This window comes from Uranotaenia lowii, chromosome 1 (assembly GCF_029784155.1).
Source record: "Uranotaenia lowii strain MFRU-FL chromosome 1, ASM2978415v1, whole genome shotgun sequence".
Taxonomy (NCBI): Eukaryota; Metazoa; Arthropoda; class Insecta; order Diptera; family Culicidae; genus Uranotaenia; species Uranotaenia lowii.
The window spans coordinates 145,497,951-145,519,053 of NC_073691.1; the positions used below are offsets into that span (position 1 = coordinate 145,497,951).

The 21,103-nt window shown below is 36.6% G+C and overlaps 1 protein-coding gene across 3 annotated transcripts in view; it reads left to right on the top strand.

Annotated features, from left to right (window-relative positions):
• The window catches only part of LOC129740396 (mushroom body large-type Kenyon cell-specific protein 1), a 532,001-nt gene extending 511,191 nt beyond the window's left edge, over positions 1–20,810 (top strand). For all 3 annotated transcript variants that reach the window (XM_055732054.1, XM_055732053.1, XM_055732055.1), the window contains one exon: positions 1,862–20,810. In XM_055732054.1, coding sequence (XP_055588029.1) covers positions 1,862–4,619 — 2,758 coding nt within the window. In that variant the 3' untranslated portion in view covers positions 4,620–20,810. The remainder of the gene's footprint in view (positions 1–1,861) is intronic.
• Positions 20,811–21,103: the final 293 nt, after the last annotated feature.

Here is a 21,103-nt window from a genome sequence, read left to right on the forward strand (position 1 = left end):
AACATCAATAGTCGTCGTAGCTGGTCCCCAGCTCTTGCGAAGACGCCTTTTGATGTTAGAACTTCACGGCTTGCTATCAAAAATATCCCTAACATGCATGAAAACATTGGACAATTGACAACTTTTTGTGCTGTGAGAAATTATAAGCTTCCATTTAATAAATGTTTTTTTTTTAATTTTTTAGCATCCTATTTCAAGGGCTTTGACAAGAAATTTAAAAAACAAACCACAAAAAATTTGCATTTTCAAAATTGCTGCACCTTCGTGAGCAACCGGAATTCCAGAAATAGCAAATTAAATGCAGATTTCGGTTGAAGGCAGTGTCGCTGATTTTGTAGGTAAACGTCCGCACCAAAGTGATTGGGTGTTGTTTCTGTTCGGTCGGTCCAATTAGTATCGAGAAATTAATCCATGCAATATTCATCACACCTGTCCGGGTATTTTCCCACACGGCATCGGTTTCAGCCACCATCAGCTGGAACTGCTGCAACCCAGAGAAGTTGGCCTCGGCAGCCAAAATCCCATTGGCAAACAACGCTTACGAGGCACAAAAACTCACATATTTTCTCTTTAGCTAGCGCTTAAAGAAGTCCAATCCCTTTTTTTATTCACCTTTTTCGTGTTTTTTTTTATTTTTGATTCGTAGCCGGGGGATCGGTTCTCAGTAAATTTAATTCTGAAGCATGTGGCGCCCTGCGCGTTCCAAAATAATAAACCCGCCAATATGTAGAGTGTGTACAACAGGGTACCGAAAAAAATGCCCTATGAGAACCTTCGAAAAAACCTGCAAAATTGCGGGTGCCGATTTGGTTTCACACCACCCGAAACCGCTATGCACAGAACATATCAGAGAACATGGGTAAGAATATCCTCCATTCGATAGGTAATCGTCTACCCGAAGAATTTCCGCGAAAACGATTTGCCAATCGCGGTCTTTGCTTGTAGGTCCCTCCAGGTACATACTGTTCTGAACTGAAATATCGAAACGAATCGCATTTTTGCACCGTGCTGCAGCGGGTTACCGAAATCGAAAACGGTGCAGGGTTTTCTTTTTTTTTCTTCACCTTGCGCTGGCTGGTATCAGCGTCATGATTCGATTCGATTAAAAATTTTGGTTTCGAAAGCGAACCACAAATGAAAAAAAAACACAACAACCTGAAACCAAAACTGTAAATGTTGTTCAGCAAAGCAAATAGCAAAGTGACTCACCTTTAGAAGAACCAAACGAAGGGAGGGGAACAAAACACCCATACTCGTACGATTCTCACCGGCTTCAAATTACAAAGCTATCCACCTTATGGTAGCCGGTTTGTGTTCTACCTTCGTTCGTGTTCTACCTATTCCGTTTGTTTTCGGTGGGTTTGCTTCTAATTCTATAGCTTACTGAAGAGCTAAAAAAATGACCTTCTTTAACAAATGTCTATGAGCAAACTTCTAATCACTTGTACGCACTTCCGCCCGCATAACAAAAACGCACACGCACAATGACGAATGGAAGCAAGAAACGCACCAAGCTGGCGTACTTCGGTGGATGGACTACTGAATGGCTCCTCCCTCTTCACAAAAACAGGTTTTAGGTTTTCACTTCTTCCTTCATCTAATCTTCCGTCTCCAAAGATTAGGCAGAAAGCAAGGGAGAGGAAGAGATACGAAATTTTGGAACCCCTCTTTTGGGAAACCATTTGCCCATACAGCAATGGCCTACTTTTTTCGATTGTGTTCGTTTCACTCGTTTCCCTTTGATTCGGATTAGAAGAAGGCAACCGAAAACATAATAAAAATGGCTTCCAACTAAACCTTCTAAGGTTCGAAATGTGCGCGCAAACAGTCATGTTTTTTTGTATTTTTTTTTCTTTCTCAGAGCTAAACCCCGGCTTTCTCCCACCGGTGGACGACGCACTTACACGGAAGACGAGTTACAGAACGCACTGCAGGATATATTGAACGGTAAGCTGGGAACGAGAAGGGCTGCCGTCCAATATGGCATTCCCCGTTCCACCTTGCGTAACAAAGTTTACAAACTGGCAATCGAACGAGAGCGGGAGATGTTGAGTACCATACCGTTGACGGCACTCATCGACGACGACGATGACGATAAGGATTCGATCGAGGACGACGGCAAAGAGGATAGCCTTGCGATGAAGCTGAACCAGCAAGCCATTGCCGAAGCATATCTACGGATGTACCGAGGCGATAGTAGTACCCCGAAGCCGGAACCAAGGTCGACTCCATCGACGCCACCACAACACCAGACCACTCCGGAGCCTCCTCTGTTAAAACCGATCCAACCGCAGACGCCACTTTCGACTGGTCAACCACAATCTTCGCCGTTAGCCGCGGCAGCCAACAGCATGATCGACCCAAACTTGATCCTACAAATTCAAAGCCTTCTGCTGGCAGGAGGGATTCCAGGTCTCACCAACACTGCTACACAATCCAAGAACCCCGAAGAAGCGGCAGCAGCTCAGGCAAGCTTGTCAACACTATCTGAGCTGCTGAAAAAGCTCCTGCATCAACAGGAATTGATCGCCGAACAACTGAAACGGACTAACGTCAATGAGCAGCACATTCCTCAGCAGCGACCAAATGCCAGTACGCCAACCCTCAATAATGGACAACCATTTGATCCGCGACTTCTGTTCATGCAGCAGAACAACAAGCCCCGAACGGCATCCGGCACACCGGAAACTACCTCCTCGATGGATCTTAACGATGGTGGAAGCGATGATTCTCAAGTAATTTTGAAAATTCCATCCTACAAGCCAATTCCCGGTAGTACTCCGATTCCGGTTGCCACGAGCGCTTTACTTTCGGCTAGCGGCAAGAACGGTGAGCTTCACCATAGCCTGTCTACTCCCTCACCACCGACCACCGCCGCTACGTCGCGTGATCTGAGCAGCCTAGTGATGGGACCAGGATCAACGCCCAACCTAAACAATAGCACTGGAAGTACCGGCAGTGGTAGCTCTAGTACGCGGCCAATACACACAGCTAGTCCTCAACAAAGTCTACCGCAACTAACACCAAACCAACTATCGAACCATCATCATTCGTTGTCGTCCGTGATGTCCGCCTCCCCCCTGAGCAATTCCCAGTCGCCTCCCAATCTGCTCGGTAGTGGAAAACTTTCGATCAACGACGTTATCGTGCGCAGCATTAGTAAAAATTTCCAACAACATCACCAATCGGATCTTCTCAAGCAACAAATGGACCATATGGAACGCTACAAAAGGCCCACAATATCGGTCATCAAGAACCTAGGCGGTACAGACATCTCCCACTTCGGCACAAATCCTAACATAACGCAAATCAACGCGGCAGCCCAGCTTGCTGCAGCCAATGCAGCCGGTAAAGGAACCAGGCCCAAGCGTGGCAAATATCGAAACTATGATCGCGATAGTTTGGTTGAAGCGGTGAAGGCTGTTCAACGTGGCGAAATGTCTGTGCATCGTGCTGGAAGCTACTACGGGGTACCTCATTCCACTCTCGAATACAAGGTTAAAGAACGTCATTTGATGAGGCCCCGAAAGCGGGAACCCAAACCGCAACCTGGGTTAGATGGGCTTAAGTCCGAACTCGGAGGAATGCGAAGCCTAGACAAAAGCAAAAGTTTAGGCATGGGAGCGAAGATGCACATGAAGAACGCTTATCCCGGAGCATCTCCAAACGGAAGTCTCAAAATGCCCATGTTCGACGCGGCTATGGCATCACAACTACCTTATACATCACCATTCCTGTGGCCTCACCACGCGTCCAATTTTCCCGGAATACCGATGACGGATTTTGGACGACAATCTGCCTCCGGTTCAGGCTCAGCACCTTCGGCCGATAATATCTTTGCATCCCCTATGATGCAGAGGTTTCAACAGGAAGGTAAAGGCCACCCCGGTAACAGTGGTGGAACCGTGAGTACAGCCAAATCAGCTCGCGAATTAGCCGAAAGCATATACGATGGAACCAACACGAACGGATCCCTCCTGGATGACATCATCCGACATAGCTTGGACAAAAAACCTGGTGATCTACCGCACGGTGCCCTGTTCGATCAGCTGATGAAGAAAAACAACCTGCATCCTCCATCATTATCCGAATCCCACGATGATCCAACCGCAGCTCTTCTTGCCAAGGCTAGCGCTAAACGCAGTGCTGCCAGTCCGCTCAACTTCCTGCCAGACCAAATCAAACGCGAACGAGCCAGTCCCGATGCCGAATCCACCTCATCCGCTGGGAGCAGTAAACCTGGAGGACTAGGCGGACCCTATGCCGATCACCATCACCAGCACCACCACCACCACCAGCAACAGCAACAGCGATTGCTACTTGGCACCGATTCTGCCGACGGCAACCTTTTGGACAGTCATCGAGCGGAACTTATTGCCAAGGGTAACCGAGCCGTTGAGGATCTTATCAAGCTTCGTGAAGACCTCACATCGATGTCCGCGGCGCACCACCACAAAAGGACATCGATGGAAGACCAGCACAATGGAGGAGGCAGCGGTGGCGGCCAAGGATCGGATCTAGACCTCTCCCATCACCAACAGCGGCTGATGGTTGCGGCTGCCGCCGCCGCCGCTGGCAAACACTCGACGGCTACGGCTGCAATCGACGACAGCTCATAGAAGCGACTTCCGCTGGAAGCGCTCTGGCGCTCACGTACGTTTCTAGGCTAGACGCAAAAAGTAGTTCAAATATTATTATTGTAGTTAAAAAACCGAAACAAAGAAAAGCTGCATCGGTAACGTTTCAAAACTATATTGAAACAGGGGAAAAAAACCACAAATAGAGAGATTTAATCAAAAACAAAACAAACAAAGATGATGATGATGATATGGTGACTTAGCAGAACTAAAGAAAAATCGCGTAAAAATCCTAAATCCCTGAAACTTTGACTGGCCGTAAAGGCTAAGTTTATGAAGGAGAAATAAAACTGCGCCCAATAAATTGTTGGTGCGTGTTTTTTGACAATCGACAAATAGGCTCTTGTAATAACTCATCCACTCACCGATTCAACAGAAACCAAACCTCAACTGAAACCAACGTCACCTATCCTTACCAAGAGAACAAAATCCCCAGACCAGACTGGAAGCAGTTCTGGGATTCCCTTGAAAACAAAAATTCAGAAAATCGCTTATTTCGGACAACCAACCAACACTCATTTTCCTCCTTCCTCGAATTATGACACGTAAGAAACAATAGTTTAGCCAATTTTCGGAACACCCTAAACAACTAGGATTTCGTTGAAAAATGATGTTGTTAATGACACTCGAATCGCTTGCGCTCGAATTTTCATGAAATGCTAGAATCAATCGGGAGAATGTACAGAGCTTTGTTTAGGATAATGCGTGATTTAATTAGATCGTGGCTACTCAGCGGGTATTTAAGGTATTTTTAAGAACAAACTTGTTTTTTTTTTTTTTCAATTGTGCAAGCAGTTCTATCTGTCAAAATATTGAGATTGTGTTGAGGCGGATCCAATTTTCGAATTTTAATCCTGGCCCACTCTGGGCAACGGTAGCTCTATTTTGGTTCTTACAGGAAAGTTTCAGGTTTCCCATGGTGTTCGGAAGACTTGAAATTCGTCTCAAAGTCTACCGTAGCTATAAAATGATCTCTCCTTCGTTGCAGCATCCAAAACTGCGCAATCGTCTTCTAGTGTGGACTAGGTTTAACTTTTCTAGGATGATGTTTTCGGAATTACGAATAGAAAACTTTTTATTTTCAAACAAAAAACTTTCTTGAGTTGATCGATTCTTTCTAGTAACTGATTGTACTAAAACTTGAATCGGGAATTGAAATAAGTTTTGGACGTAATATTTTTAATATTTTCTCTGTTACTCAGTTTGGGTAACTTAACATTTCTTCTTAAATTTAACTCAAAGCCATAAAGAAGAATAATATTGCGTTAATCGAATTATTCAGTGTGTCGTTTCGTTAAAAAAAATCAAGAGCTTTTTCCTTCTCTGTTTTTTATGTTGCTTCCACGCGATGGACGATTGATGCGAAGGATTAACTTCTTGCACCAATTCTCCATTGTTGATGCGCTTTTAGGGATTGAGGTGAAAAAAACATGTCACCGTGGGTTCTACAGCATAAACTTCGAGAAATAAAACCTCCATGAAATTTAAACAAATCTAGAAACCTCTATGCATTGGAAAAAAAGGCTCCTCAGCTTAATTTTTTCGGAAAAAAAGACTTTCAAGTTCACGGGTCTCGCTTCAGATGGCACGTTCCCCAAACCATTTGAGCACAACTCAATTAAAACAATCCCCAGTTACCGACACGCACATTCACACATAGGTACAATCGTTCGAGTAATGATTGTGAATTGAGGTGTGAGTGGAAGAAATAAAAAAAAATACCCACATCAGATCGGAGTACAGCGGGAAAAAAATTAATCGATCAAACACGCAATTATCCCCAAACCCTACTCTTTGCTCTCTTTCGGTGAATCCATTAGTGTTCTTTTGGCAGCAACGACGAGTATCATAACAACAAATGAGAAAAAAAAACCCTATAATTTCATTACCTTTGATTCGAATATTTTTCGCAGCTAGTTTTTTCAACCAAAATCTTTACCAGAGAATAAAAAAAACGAAAACTATATCACTTTCCACCAGAGAAGGAAAAAGATACTTAAAGTATGGAATATAAAAAATAAACTGCACATTTTGTAAACAGAAAAAAATTTATGTCGTGGCTAAAGTAAAATTCAAAATTATAAAAAAAAAATACTTGTGAGACAAAAACAAAAAAAACTGTACGAATCAAGGGACAAAACTCGTATTTGGTGTTCAAAATTCTATTCCATACATAAGATATTATCGAGACAAAATCGTAAGGAAAAATAACTTAACGATATCAAAAAGTCAAGAGATGTATTTATGTTTATAACTTTGAAAAAATAAAAGACAAAGGAAGAATCGTGTAGGCCAGAGCAAAATTTATATATAAAAATAATCTATGTTTCGACGTTTTTATCTTTAACAAAAAAAAAAAAGGAAAAATCAAATCTTTTGATGCAAAAATCTACCTAAACTATTTGTGTACTACGTGAAATATCAAAATTTATATCACAAAACGATAGAAAACCAAAAGAGATAAAAATCTTAATGTTTTATCTAGTTACATTTTGGATAAACTAAAGCCTGGGCCCACAACCTCAAACAGAAAAAAACACAACAAAAATGCAAAGTTTGACAAAATCCTCCAACCGGAAACTAGAAGTAAACAAAAAATCGTAAATGTTTCGTATCTTGATATCATTAATCCTCCAAAGTTTATCATAACTATCATCAAAATTATCTGCGACGCGAATAATCGGGGTTGGACAATGAAGTGAATAAACCAAACAATCCCAAAACCGTAAAATCCTAATCTAGGACCCATTCCCATACACATGCAACAAATAACAGACTTAACATACCAAGCGAAAACAAAAACACAGACGTTTACACAAAACTCAAAACAGAATAAACTTCGCTCCTGAACTTTTGACTTTCGACTATAAAGAAAAGAAGAAGAAAATACAAACAGGAAAATCGCAAAAGCTTGTAGAGCTTCTTGAACAGAAAAAAACACTGGAACAGGAACAAAAAATCAACCAAGTAAACAACCATTTAAAGTATATATATAAAACAATTTATATATGTGTGTGTCTTCACGTCGCGTATACCTCAAATCAAAGACAGAAAAGTAAGAAGCATAAGAAGGAGAACAACAAAACAGGATAAGAAGATTATTATTCTCAACAGTAAAATTGGCAGTGTTAGAAACGTTTTGGAATAGGTTCTGTTTCGGTATTGAGAAAAATTTTATTTTAAAATCCATAACAATATTCTCCCTCTCTGGTCCATTTGGCCAACCTCCTTTCTCCTCTCCCCTACCATTAAAAGAGCTACCAACTGTATCATTTCTCTCCCTTAGTTGTTTCTTCCACTCGAATGGATTTCGATGGTTAGACGTGTATGGTTGAATTTTTATTCTAAAAAGATAGGATAGAAAGTAAAATTTTTGAGATACATCATTATTGCTGCAACTGCAGTTGATTTCCTTGCGAGTGATTTTTTGCGGAACATTTAGGAAACAACCACTTGAAGAACAAGCGGAAAATCACAACCTTTAGCACCGAGACCATACACGAGAGTAAAAAAAATTCAAATAGTCGTTTCAAAAACTCATGCAAACGATTATTTAAAAGGAAAAAAACACACTTTGAGAAAACGGACGCATTTTATAAGAAACAAAAAAGGTGAAATTATACATAAAATAATATAATTAAACAATGAAAAAGTATATTTATACACTATCTGTGATTGATAATCCAAAATTTTGATGTATATTTTTCTCTAAAAGTAATCACCCAGATAAAAAATAAAACCAAAAAAACAACAAGCGAGGAATGGAAAAAATTAAAAATTGTGTTTTGAGAAAAAAGATATTTTAGACTGTAACGAATAGCAGATATATCAAAATCTAAACAAACATTTGCTAAAATAACAGACATACAGTAACTACTGGGTTTCGGTTAACAATAGAACATGTAGTCCAAAAAACAACTAAACAAAAATTATAGGTTTCATACTTTTCGATTTTCAAATTTCAAATCGAGCAAACCCCCTACATCTACAACATCAACAGTCCTACCAGACAGATAAATTTCCCTTTTCCAAAATTGTCACATTATGTTTGCAATCTTTAGTTTCGAATATCGATTTACTCCCCAAGCCAACAAACACCAATGATTGGATCACTAAGAAAAATAATAGAGAAGAATGCTAAAATCAAAAAATAAAATAAATTGTTATGGAATGGTAAAAATTAAAAAAAAAATCATCCAACGTCTTATGTTTCTTAAAGAGTCGGAAAATCGAGAGCGAAATGAGCTCATGAATTAAAAAAGAATCAGAATTGACATGAAAGAGAGTGAGTGAGCGAATGGCAAGTAAAGAAAGACGCGCGAACGATAACGGAAAAATGATTATGTGGAAAAGTTGAAAGATGCAAAAACCTAATGAGCGAACGCGATACCGATTCGTTTTGTTAGAACAAAGAAAAAAAAAACAAAATACGTGGCGACAAAAAGGAAGTAATTTAATATTAAACAAAAATATGAAAAAGTGCAATTAGAACGATGAAAAACCGTAACATATTCGTTATTTATATTGAAATAATGCAGACGCAAACCAGCGGAGGAAGAGGTAAAAATAAATTAAAATATATAGGGAAAATTATTTAATTATATATTTACAAATCAAAAAAGGAAATCGACAAAAGGATAACCTAAGTGAGGTAAGCGAAAATCTTATTGAAATTACAATGTAAAAATGAAAAAAATTATTAGAGCAGTTTTTGTATAGATAACAATTCAAGGAAGATACGTTTTATCAACAAATGATACCAAACTTGGAAAAGTTGACAGCTAGCAAAACATTGATAACAAAAAATACTGTTTTTCTTTTATTTTGATTTATAAAACGTTTTACATCAAACAGGAAAAATGTAAAAGCGCAACAACTACGGCTAAACGAAATTATGGGTATGTGTATTGAACCACCAGCTAAGTCAAATCAAACACTGGAGAGACATAAGATTGATTATGACGTATACAAACGAAAAATTCTACAAAATCTACCATCATAATTCGGTTCTGTTGTTGGAATAACAAACCACTGATCTACATATTCTACCAGAATACACATTCTCTTCTCTCTCTATGTGGTAACTCTTGCGCTAGAATTTTATGATGTGCACCGTGACGGAAAACTATCGAAAATCAAAAACAAAGTACCATTCGGAAGAAAACCCGAAATATTACCAGAGCTATAGTGCAATTATTTTTTATCACTTCTCACTAAGAGTAACCAGATTTATATTTTTACGCTTCGAAGCGAATGATTCTATCGAGGATGTCATCTGGAAAATCTAAACTAAGTAATGTTCTGAAACCTAATTTGGCACGAAATCTCCCGTTAAAGAAAAGCCGGGAAAGTTGATCATTTGCTTTCCTTGGAATCTATCATTTTGGTTTCTTTTTATTTCACAATCAAAATTATCTGAACAACAAAGAGGAACTTTTGGGAATGTTTACATCAATGTACTAAAATAGCAACAATAACAACAATAGTAACAACTACTACAACAACTACAAGAACAGTGAAGAACAGCAACATATCTTGTTGAAACGTTTCTTTTACATTGAATATTGAAACAACAATACTGCTACTATAAACAATTATTTTCGATTTAGGTCAAGCAAGAAATTTGGATTACAAACTTTTCGGCCCATTCAACCACAAAAATTTTGGAAAACTTCAAATGCAAAGAAAATATAAACAACAATAACATCAACAACAACAACAACAACAAACGCATACAGCGCCTCTGCCGGTCAACTCGCAGACCAGACGCTGTGTGTGAGGACGGATTGGAAACACACACACACAACACGCACTCAAAATCAAACGAACCAACAACAACCCCCCACGAACAAATCTAAGCCAACAGTCGATTGTTTACCACAATACACCCCTCATCAGTTTGCATAAGAGGCGTGTACTGTGGTAATTGAACAATAGAAACTCTCAAACCAATCATATACATCAATAGCAAACCAACAATAGCAAACGGATAACTCTCACACTTATACAGTCTTAGAAAACAGATGAAAACAAACAAACAATAGATTGAAATGATTATTGCTGCTACCACAGTTGATACGAAATACCACCACCACCACCACTGCAATAGTTAAAACCGCGATAAATCAAACCGATGATATCACTACAGCTGCATGATTTAAGCGCTCATCGCGAGCGCCCAACCACAAACCAACAATAGACAAACGAACAAACACACACACACACACTCAAACGTTTAGTCAAAACTACAATAGCCTGGTTACTTGGATGAGCACGCACAATGCCTATCTGAACAGTTTTTATACTACAAACATACACTTTTTTCTAAACTTGTCAGTTACTTTTCTCTCTAAGGCAGTAATAATTATTACTAATAATAAGATGAACAAACTAAAGCTCCCCTTCAAATGTTTTCTCCTGAAAATCCCAAACCTGAACCTACACACAAAAATACACACACTCAAACAAACTTCAAAAGTCACTATCGCTCAAACTGCTACAGTATGGGCTTGTGATTCAACCTTCCCCCAACATTCACACACCTCCTACAATAGAATAATCATTGAAAAAGACAGAAGAATAAATCGAGCAGTTGCCCGGTGAGCTTTCCGGCCACTGGGCAGGTTCCCGATTAACAATAGTTGTAAACAAGAAAAACAGAAAAAAACACTAAGAATTCAATATAATCACCAATCACACAAACAGTTATGTAAAAACAAAAAAAAACCAAACAAACGGTGTAATGCAAATTTCGAACCTAAAGTCGATTCTAGCTTTTGTGTTTCAAGCTGAACACAGCCAACAGAAAGGCAATAGTGAAACAGTAAACAAAACAAAGACATGTTGCTGCATATAAATAGGAACTGCATAAACAACTACAACAACAGGAACAGCGCTTGTGAGTTAAAGACTTCATTCCGTTTCAAAAAAAAATGTGAACAAAGATAAAAAATAAAAAAAAAAACATAATTAAAATAGTGCTAGAAGTTCTCCCTAGGCCGTAAGTAAATTTAGCTTTCAGTTTCATTTTTCAAACAATCAGCTCATTTGTTGAATGTTTATTGTAAAAGAAAATATTAGCTTTGTAAATGGTAGAGTGTTAGAAAAACAGGAAAGGAAATGCCCGGAATACGTACCCGAATCGAGTAACGTCAGACAAAAAGGCGGAAAGAAAAATTCCACGTTTTCGTTTCCTCTTCTATCTTCTCTCTCAGGACAACGGCATGCCACCTTTTCGAGGACGTTCGGGTAGTAAGCGTAGTATTAGGGAAAAAAACAATCACAGAATCAATAAAGTCGCAACTGGTTTTTGTTTGAGGTGAATTAATTTCCACAAAGAACAACACATCACCGATCGGAAAATCTGCTATCTGTAGTTCGTGCAACATCTGCCCGAATGCAAACAAAACGTTAAAACAATAACAATAACATTGCAAAAGAGTGAACAGTAGTGAAGCCACAGTTCTGGTATTGAGGAATATTTAGAATTTTTATTTTACTTTACAGAGGCGTTCGAAGATCTTTAATCACCCAATCAAACAATTGGATCATTTAAAAGTGGAATTTGTTAATAATGTTAATTTTCAAGCAAAATAAGTCAAAAACCATTGAAATCCCTACTTTTTTTATTTGAGGAATTGAATTTTTTTTTTTTGACAAATCATCAATATACTTTTGGAACTGTGGAGACACATCGTTAACAATAATGTAAAACAGATCTATTCACTTAAAAAACGGCTGCCTGAACAATAAAAAAAACATCCATATTCACCCACACAAACACATCTATAAAAAAACCCACATCAGTTGAATGAACACAATACATTACGCATCTCGTCTTGCATTACATATGTTATAAGAAATCATTGCCCTCTGAAAATAAACTGCATACAACCAGTCTTAGTAGATGTAGTCAAAGAACAAAAGATATTGTTTGAATTCTTTTATACAAAACAAAAATCTGTTCAGAACTGTTTTTGACGAACGTTTAAATACAGAAACTTTACCACCATGAATGTGCCAGAAAACAAAACAAAAACAACAACAAGAAAACAAAAAAAAAGTTGAACAAAATCACAAAACGCAAACAGTGTTATTCAGAAACTAGTTCTATTTTCGATAGCTCTTTCGATATCAAACTTATGAAGTCAAATCTACGCTTCATTTGACCTATTACCGATTACCTTTAAAGAGAGTAGAATGTTTTCGTTTTTCGAGAGGAACAAAAAAAAAGGTACACCTAAAGATAAAGTCGAATAAACACTTATTTATCTCTACAAAATATCTACACCCATAACCAAAAAGAAAACTTCTAATGCAAAACAGTTGTTAAAATTTGAATTAAAAGTATTGTGGCCCAAACAATTAGAAGAAAAAGTAAAACCAAAAGTAAATGTACTAGGAATTAACAAACAGTTAAGGTAAATAAAGAAATGGACTCATTTGAAGCAAAATGCCTTATATCATATTTAAAAATCTAATTGAAGGCGGGAAACTCGCTGAACATTAAGCGAAAGTGGTATTTGGGTTATGAAACATTCAGCGTTCAAAGACTCTGAAAATAATACAAAAAAAATACTACAAAAAGGAAACCGAAGGTACCACATCATCAACACTTCTAAAAGAATTTTCATTAAAATCAAATCAAAACACAAATTACAAGAAATTTAATTTGTACATGGTTGTTGTCACAGAATATAAAAACACGATGATGGAAAGTTGAAAAAAAAACAACTAGAAATGAAACTCACTCTAGCACGCATCATTTATGGAATAATAGATAAGACAGAAAGCTGTTTTCGATGTAAAAAAAAAACTACTGTACTAAAAATTCGAATCTTTCAATGAACCATTCTTAGGTATTTTAGCCGCAGGTGTGGTTTTGAAAGTCTAATGGCGACAAAAATCATATACACCGGAATCATAATGTCTTGATCACACTTTTGGCAAAAGTAACAGTTAAGGTTTCATGCAGTATAAGAAATTTACAAAAATAAATACATCATATCTCTATTATTTTATTGTACGCTATTCAACCAACAACTAAAAAAACATGCTTAGCGTTATTGGGCCTGTAAACAGATTTGCAGACAAAAAATGATTGTGCAGGTAAATTCATTTCCCGTTTCCTAAATTTCAACGCTTTCTTGGATTTGCAACTTCTCCTTTATCAAAGCTGAAAAAAAGATTGGCAATAACAAAATTGTGATCCCAGCCGAAGGAAAATCGGATCAATTTTTTACCGTGTCTCAATGTGGAAGATAACAAACGAAATTAGACTGTTTTTTCTTCATTAAATGAAAATAAATTTAAAAAAAAAAATCAAAAATTAACATCGTTTGGCAACGAAACTGTGATCGGTCGAATGTGTTCTTCTAAGAAGATGAGTAGACTTTTCTCGCTTTGAATAAGCATGCGGTTGGCGAAAATTGATCCGTCCCTTCCTGCCGGCAAAATTCTCAACACCCAACAAAATTGGAATCAAAATTGTGATATTAATTTTATTTTTTTAAATCAAAATTTAATCCAACGTATTGTGATAGAAAAAAAACACATGGACAACATTGGATCGTGCACTGCGAAAATTCATTTGTTTATAGTGAAAAATGTCCAACTTATTCATGAACAGTTGTCCACAGAACTAGTCGAATTGGCTCGAGTGCGATTCCACCAAACATTATTGTGTCAAGGCTAAGATAAGAATAGAAAAATGAATGTTTTCGTTGAACTTTGTTTGAGGCGTTTTGCTGCTTTTCGTTCACAACTATAAGGTACATAAGGATTTAAGAAAAATAAAGGATAACAAAATGGTGCTTTGAATTTAAGGATTTAGAAAAGCATACGTGACATACGTGTAAAAATTAATGTTTTGAAAATGCTAGTAAGGCTTTGTATATAAACACTCACAGAAACATATTTTGTTATTTCTCTATCAACAAAAACAAAAGTTGGCAACCCGTGTTTACCATTTTCCAAACTCTTAACATACTGAAAGAATATTGATGTGTGAGCATAGTCATTAATCATCATGTCGATAAGCGAAAAACAATAATAAAAAAACGGAATCTTATATACATCCAACACAATAAAAAAAACATGATATGTATGTATTTTCTGTCCAAATTTACATATATATACACATTGAGGAAAACAATTGAAACGGGAAAATGAACCATTTCATAATGATGCATTGAAGTATATAAACAAAAAAAAACTTTATATTTTCATGGAATGTCTAAATGTGATATAGGTTATACTAAAAGTGAACAAAACAGAACTAATTTTAATTTTAGGAATCTAAATTAAAAACGATACTGGAGTATATTTAGGCATTTTTATAGTAATGGTTCGATTATCAGAGATATGAAAGAGAAGAACATTTTACAACACCTCAGAACTAAAAACAAGATAACTTATCAACTGATTGTTCGGACCTACCAAAAGAGCAGTTTCGGGTGGAAAAAAATCAAAATTATACACAAATCGAATACGATAAAAAAAAAGTAAGGATTAGCGAATTCCGTGGTCCAAAACCAATGTAACAACCAAACATTGAAGAAGAAGGCAAACATCATTCCCAGATATAACGGAACTTTAGACAAACAAACAACAAATAAGATTTCAATAACCATTTTGACAGAAGATGATAATGACTAGACGAGCACAGAGTAGTACTGGAAAAGGCTTCGGGTTGAATATTAAAAACTAAACTCAATGAACCTTACTACCAAATCCACGAAAGCCCTTGAAAAACCCACAAAAAAACGGTGAACCGAAAAACAATTTTCGTAAAACTTTAAGTTCCATTCTCCACCACTATACAAAAATAGCCACAGCAAAAAGCACTCTATAAATAACAGAAGCAAATCAAAGCAGCAAGCAAACCAATAGCAAAGAAAATAACTCACACAAACGCACGGTTTTACGTTTTCCAAACAACCACAACCATCAGCAGCAGCATTCATCAACAGGCAAAACGATATTCTATAGATCCAAACAACGATAAGCAGCAATCCATATGTTTAACAAACAAAAACAGATACAGTTACGGTTACAATTACAGCCAACAAAGCAACAAACCAGTGTTGAGACAAACAACAACATCAACAAACAGCGACTGCTGAGCTGATCGTGCTAGCCGTCCGAATCTGCTGAAATGCAAACTGTCAAACGTTGCACAAGTTGCATCGCTTACACACACACACACAGGGAGTCAGAAGCATTCCAAGAAAGACAACGCGCGCTGTCAATCGATAGCGCAAAGCAAACGCATTTACCGGTACGACTCAGACTGTTTTGAATTTAGAAACGTTCATAATCACCAATGAAAACAAGACATTTCGACAGGAACTCAGGAACCGTTCATCGTTAAACATTCCCCCTTAAAACTGAGAAACGCTGGGTTTGCAACTGTTCGATGTTTGACAGATGAAAATGTCAGTTTGAAAGGTGGATCGCCTGCACTGATGCAGTTCAGCATTTATTTACTTACAGAACGTGACTGAACGGAGCATCACGAAACAAGAACCGAAAGCTCTTAATTGAACACCTTTCAGAGAATTCGAAAGCAATGGCTTGAGGACTGCGTCCCAATTGCCATTGTGTTTTGGAAACTCTGGGTAGTGAGCTAACATTTACTTTTTATAAGAAACATTTAACATAACAAACCGGTTTTTCGTTAATATCGATTAGTTTTCAATACATTCTCACGAGAACATTTCGACCATAAATGAAGTCTTTACAAGTAAATTCATGCTTGAGGGCAAAAACAAAGGAAAATCAATCGAACCATTCCAAAGGTCAGGTTTATTGAGCGTAGACCTACGACATTGATAATCTAGCTTCCGATCAACCAAATGCCGGGTGAAAAGGAACGCGGCAGCGGAAATGAATATTGATTTATTTCTTGATTGTTACTTGTAGTTAGTTATTTCACCTCTCAGTTCACAATTTCGAGGTTCATTAGTTTCGAATAAGGTATTCAGAGATATTTTTTCATGATTTCCTTTACTCAGCTTCAAAATGTAAGTTCAGTTTATATTTCCTCGTGTTATTAGTTATTTCATTCTCAGCGTCAGTCTATTTTTATGTTAAACTATTACTATTATTATTTTTTTACTATTATTCAACAGATACACATACAAGAGCATTATTGATTTTTAAAAGACAAACGCAGTTATGAATATTTTGTGTCGCGTTAGGCATAAGTGATAGACGCATACGACAGTCTGTCGATTGTTTTTTTTTACAGAATTACACAGTTGCCAAGCTGGTTATTTTGAACAGAGAGTAAATATTTTCTTTTTCTTTATCACACTTAGTAGAACTGTTAAGGTATCATTATTTTTTAATAAAACTGAAATAAAAGAAGGTAACACTCCAATTTGCAACCACGTTTTTGGAGGGAAGATGTGCTAGAGCAGTAAGCAAACCCTCAAGACCGCTGGTCCAATATAGCAGGTTTAGTGAGTAGATTTTTAGTTGCTTAAATTTTACGTTATTGATTAAGATCGTCATTGTAATGAGCAAGTTAAAGAAATCAATATTCATAGATAGATAACTATCTCTAATCGAAGGAAGATACAAGAAATAAAGAGCAAACAAACGGAAAACGCATTTTTACTTAATACAAGCAAGTACCGATAACTTGGACAGAAGTAATTGGAGAACATCGACGATTTCAATCGTGTCCACAAACGACAGCTCAGCTGACCGAAAGAAAAACAACTGCATAGGCATTGCTGTTTCACGAATAGAAACAAAAAAAAAGGCATAGGAGTTATCAAGCAAAGGATAAAGAAAATCATAAGAAAAAAAATGTAAGTGTAAAATATTGTAAGCTATGAAAAAATAAACATAGAAATAAAGTTTTTGATCAAAGTGAAGAATACCTAGGATTTATCAACTGGAAAACGCATAACGTAAAAACCATTGAATAATACAACACAACCCTACAGCAAACGAGAACAGAACAGTAAAAAATAAAACTGGAATCGCTTCTAACAATGTTTAACCGTTAAATTTTTGGTTTTTCATTACTTTAAATAATTTTTAAACTGTAAATATGAAACATTATTATTAGCTAAAGCTGAATAAATGCGACCGGTTATGTTTGTTGTTGTTTTAAATCCTGAGTTCTGTTTATTTAAATCAACTTTGTATTCCCACGCTCACAGCCAAACATCTATAGGAAGAAAGGCAGAAAAAAACAAGGAAAAATAAAGCGAAGCAGAAGCGATGTAAATACAGCCAACAGCAGCAGCGTGTTTGAATTCTTTTCCCTCATAAACACAAACACAAACAAAAAATTGCAGTTGAAATAAAACAGTTTGACAATTTTCTTTAAAAAATATACACATACAAACATTAAAAAGCCAGCATTATAGATATATCGCAATAAACAAAGCAAAAATTCGATTCGAATATCTTACGAACAACCAAAAATTGTAAACAAAAATCGATTAATTACTCACTCAAAGCAACTCACACAATACAAATAGTTGAAAAAAGAAATAAACCAGAATGCAAATCACTGATACAATAGAACTCAAGAAGTAAAATTACATTTTAAAACAGCAAAAAAAGTTATCCACTAACAAACATGCAACCACGAAAGGTTTAAGACAACCAGCAAGAGTCACGGTTCACCAATAAAGGAAAACAAACAACAGCAACCACGCAATAGAAACTTGAATAACAATCCTGATTTTAACAACAACCAAAACAACAGTGAAAAGAACAGCAGACGCAGGAACAATCGCTGCTGAATAACAGTCCAGCATTTTTAATACTTGATTTGTGACAACAAACTGGTAACTGTGTGGTGTTGTTACACCTAGCCTAGTTTGACAGCAACTGACAGCCGTGACGCGCTCCGGAATGATCGTGCTGCCCGTTATGGGTAGCAGAGAATACGTAACTGAATTTGTCACTTCATCTTTTATTTTTAGTTTATTAACTTGTTTCGATTTCAAGTTGTGATCTTTCAAAGTAACGCGTTTCTCTTTTAGATTTTTCGATTTCTCGATATGTATAGTGCTAGAGGCTTTTAGGCGTTTAGAATTGGCAGAAAAGTCGAACCCTTTACGGGTATTCAAATGTTTGTATTTTGAGTTTCAAACCATTGTTTTATTTTGCTTTTCGATAGGTACAATCAGGGCCCAAAATTTGTGCCAGTTTACTCAGTAAGGCGTAATTTTACCTTCTATTAGAGTTATTCAGTAACATGAATATTAAGATGATCAGCTAAATAAGACAAAGCAGTAGGCTCCCGTATATAAGTTCGTAATATTCGGTATCAGATACGTATAATTGTTAGTCATAATGATTTTATTTTAAACCTTCTTATGTGTACATTACAATCTGGACGAAATTCACCACAGAGCGTTTGAGTAGAGGAGACAGTGCGAGGAAAAGAGAGAGTAAGATTCGAAATGCATTATTAAAATTTTGTGTTTTTTCTTCGCATATTGTACAGCAAGTGTGCGAGAAATCAGTTCAAAGTGTCGGGATCAGTAGCAAGCAACTATAGATTCGTTGTAATTTTTAAAATATAATTTACATAGCTAAGCTATAAGCTAGAAATATACGAATGAAGCCAATGGTTAGCCAGTAAGGATTAGTCCCTAGGTTTTGTTTAGTGATAGTTAAGTAAAGTTAATTTCAAATCACAAGTACAATTACGATTGGGAAGTTAAGTTAACTTCGTTTTAAGCAAGGGTAATTAGCTGGGTGATGGACAGTTGTCATTCAATGAATAGTACATCGACCACTGTCAGCTGCTGTCAAAAAGGAAAGGAGAAAATCACGATCGGTTACCATTTTTACAACATCAACAAATAACTCTACAATAGACCATAAATGTAATGCCCTTTTTTAAATTGTTCTAGCGCTTTTCTGGCACTGTTCGAAACGATATCGTGGATATTTTCGACGAACGATTTGCGCAGTGAGGAAATTGTTAGAACAACCACCGGCTAGTTTCAGTTCTATTCAGTCTTTAAAACCGTAAACTCGATCGAAAAATGAACAAAAATCGCATGAAAGGTAATTTGTTTAAAATAAAATAATGCTTATTAAAACAAAAGACTGAAATAAAAAAAAACAAACGACACACGCAAATTATTTCACTGGTTAATGAATGTAAAGATATTTTATTTTCGTTTTCGTTAAATGGGGCGAAAATATCGTTTTGGGACCAATACTTCTCGAAAAGGAAAAGTAACCAACTTCTACAGTCCATATCTATGCAACAAAAAAAAAACAAATCCACAAAAAATATTTTTTGCAAAACAAAATCCAGTTAAGGAATGAGAAAAAAAACAAAAACGACCATCACGATAACTTCAAATGCCTTTTATGCAAACGCGTCTGCCAATGTCAAGATCATATGGCAGAAAACGTTTCAAATTTGAGAAAAACCGCTACCAAAACGATAAGTCCTAAAAATGAGCAAACAACATACGATACTAGACTCAAGCCACAGGATTAGATGCAGAGTTTAGAACACAAGGCCAAATTAAATCAAGATCGATGAAATGTTTTGTGAAACACTTTAACCCAAGCACACGAAAAAAAACCAACAAAATGAAAACATCCAAACTAGTAGAAATGACAGGCAAAAAGTGATCAAAAATCATTTATTAACATTGTGGGATTGTTATCGCAAAAGAGCTAAATCTTATAAACTACTATCAACGTGTAAAGTGAACGCTTTGGACCGCACTTAAGTGTCGAATGAAATAAAACACAAACAAATAAAATCTACAAACATGAACCACACGAGTTCAATCGGTTCAGTGGATTTCGGGTTTATCAGTCTCGGAACCTAAACATGTACGTATGCGTTGATACGCGTGTGGGAGCAAAATATTCGAGACGCTTGAAAAATTAAAAAAAATAACAACAGCATCAAAATATTAGCAGTCGCGACAAAGAAAAATCAGCGATAGAAACAAAAGATGATGAAGAAGATGAATAAAATACACACACACACACAGATAAGCACGTGAAAACAAAAAATATATAAAAAGAACGTCAGATAGAAAAGATCGTGAATGGGAATATAATACAACAAAAAATATAATAATAATTACTGTAATATATTTATAATGTGAATTTGGAATATAACCAGTATTTATTATACTGTAATAAAAATATATTTAAAAATAACAACTGTTGTCTGGTTTTTTAATTCTTATGGAAAGAACAGTCCTCAGTCCTTTTCTAATTTTCATCATATCTTTTGAGGAAAATTTTGCAACTCGTCGTCTTTTGACAGCATGTAACTTCAAGTTAATATGCTCCAAAAGTTAGAATGATACCGGATGGCAAGTAGGCGTGTGCCGAGAAAGACGTTTTTTCCATCTGTCAAATTCAAGCTGGCAAAAAACTGGAATTCAAGTGAAAAAATTGAATATTTTACCACAGAGAACAGACGTACAAGCTAGCCCACGAAACTTGTGTAA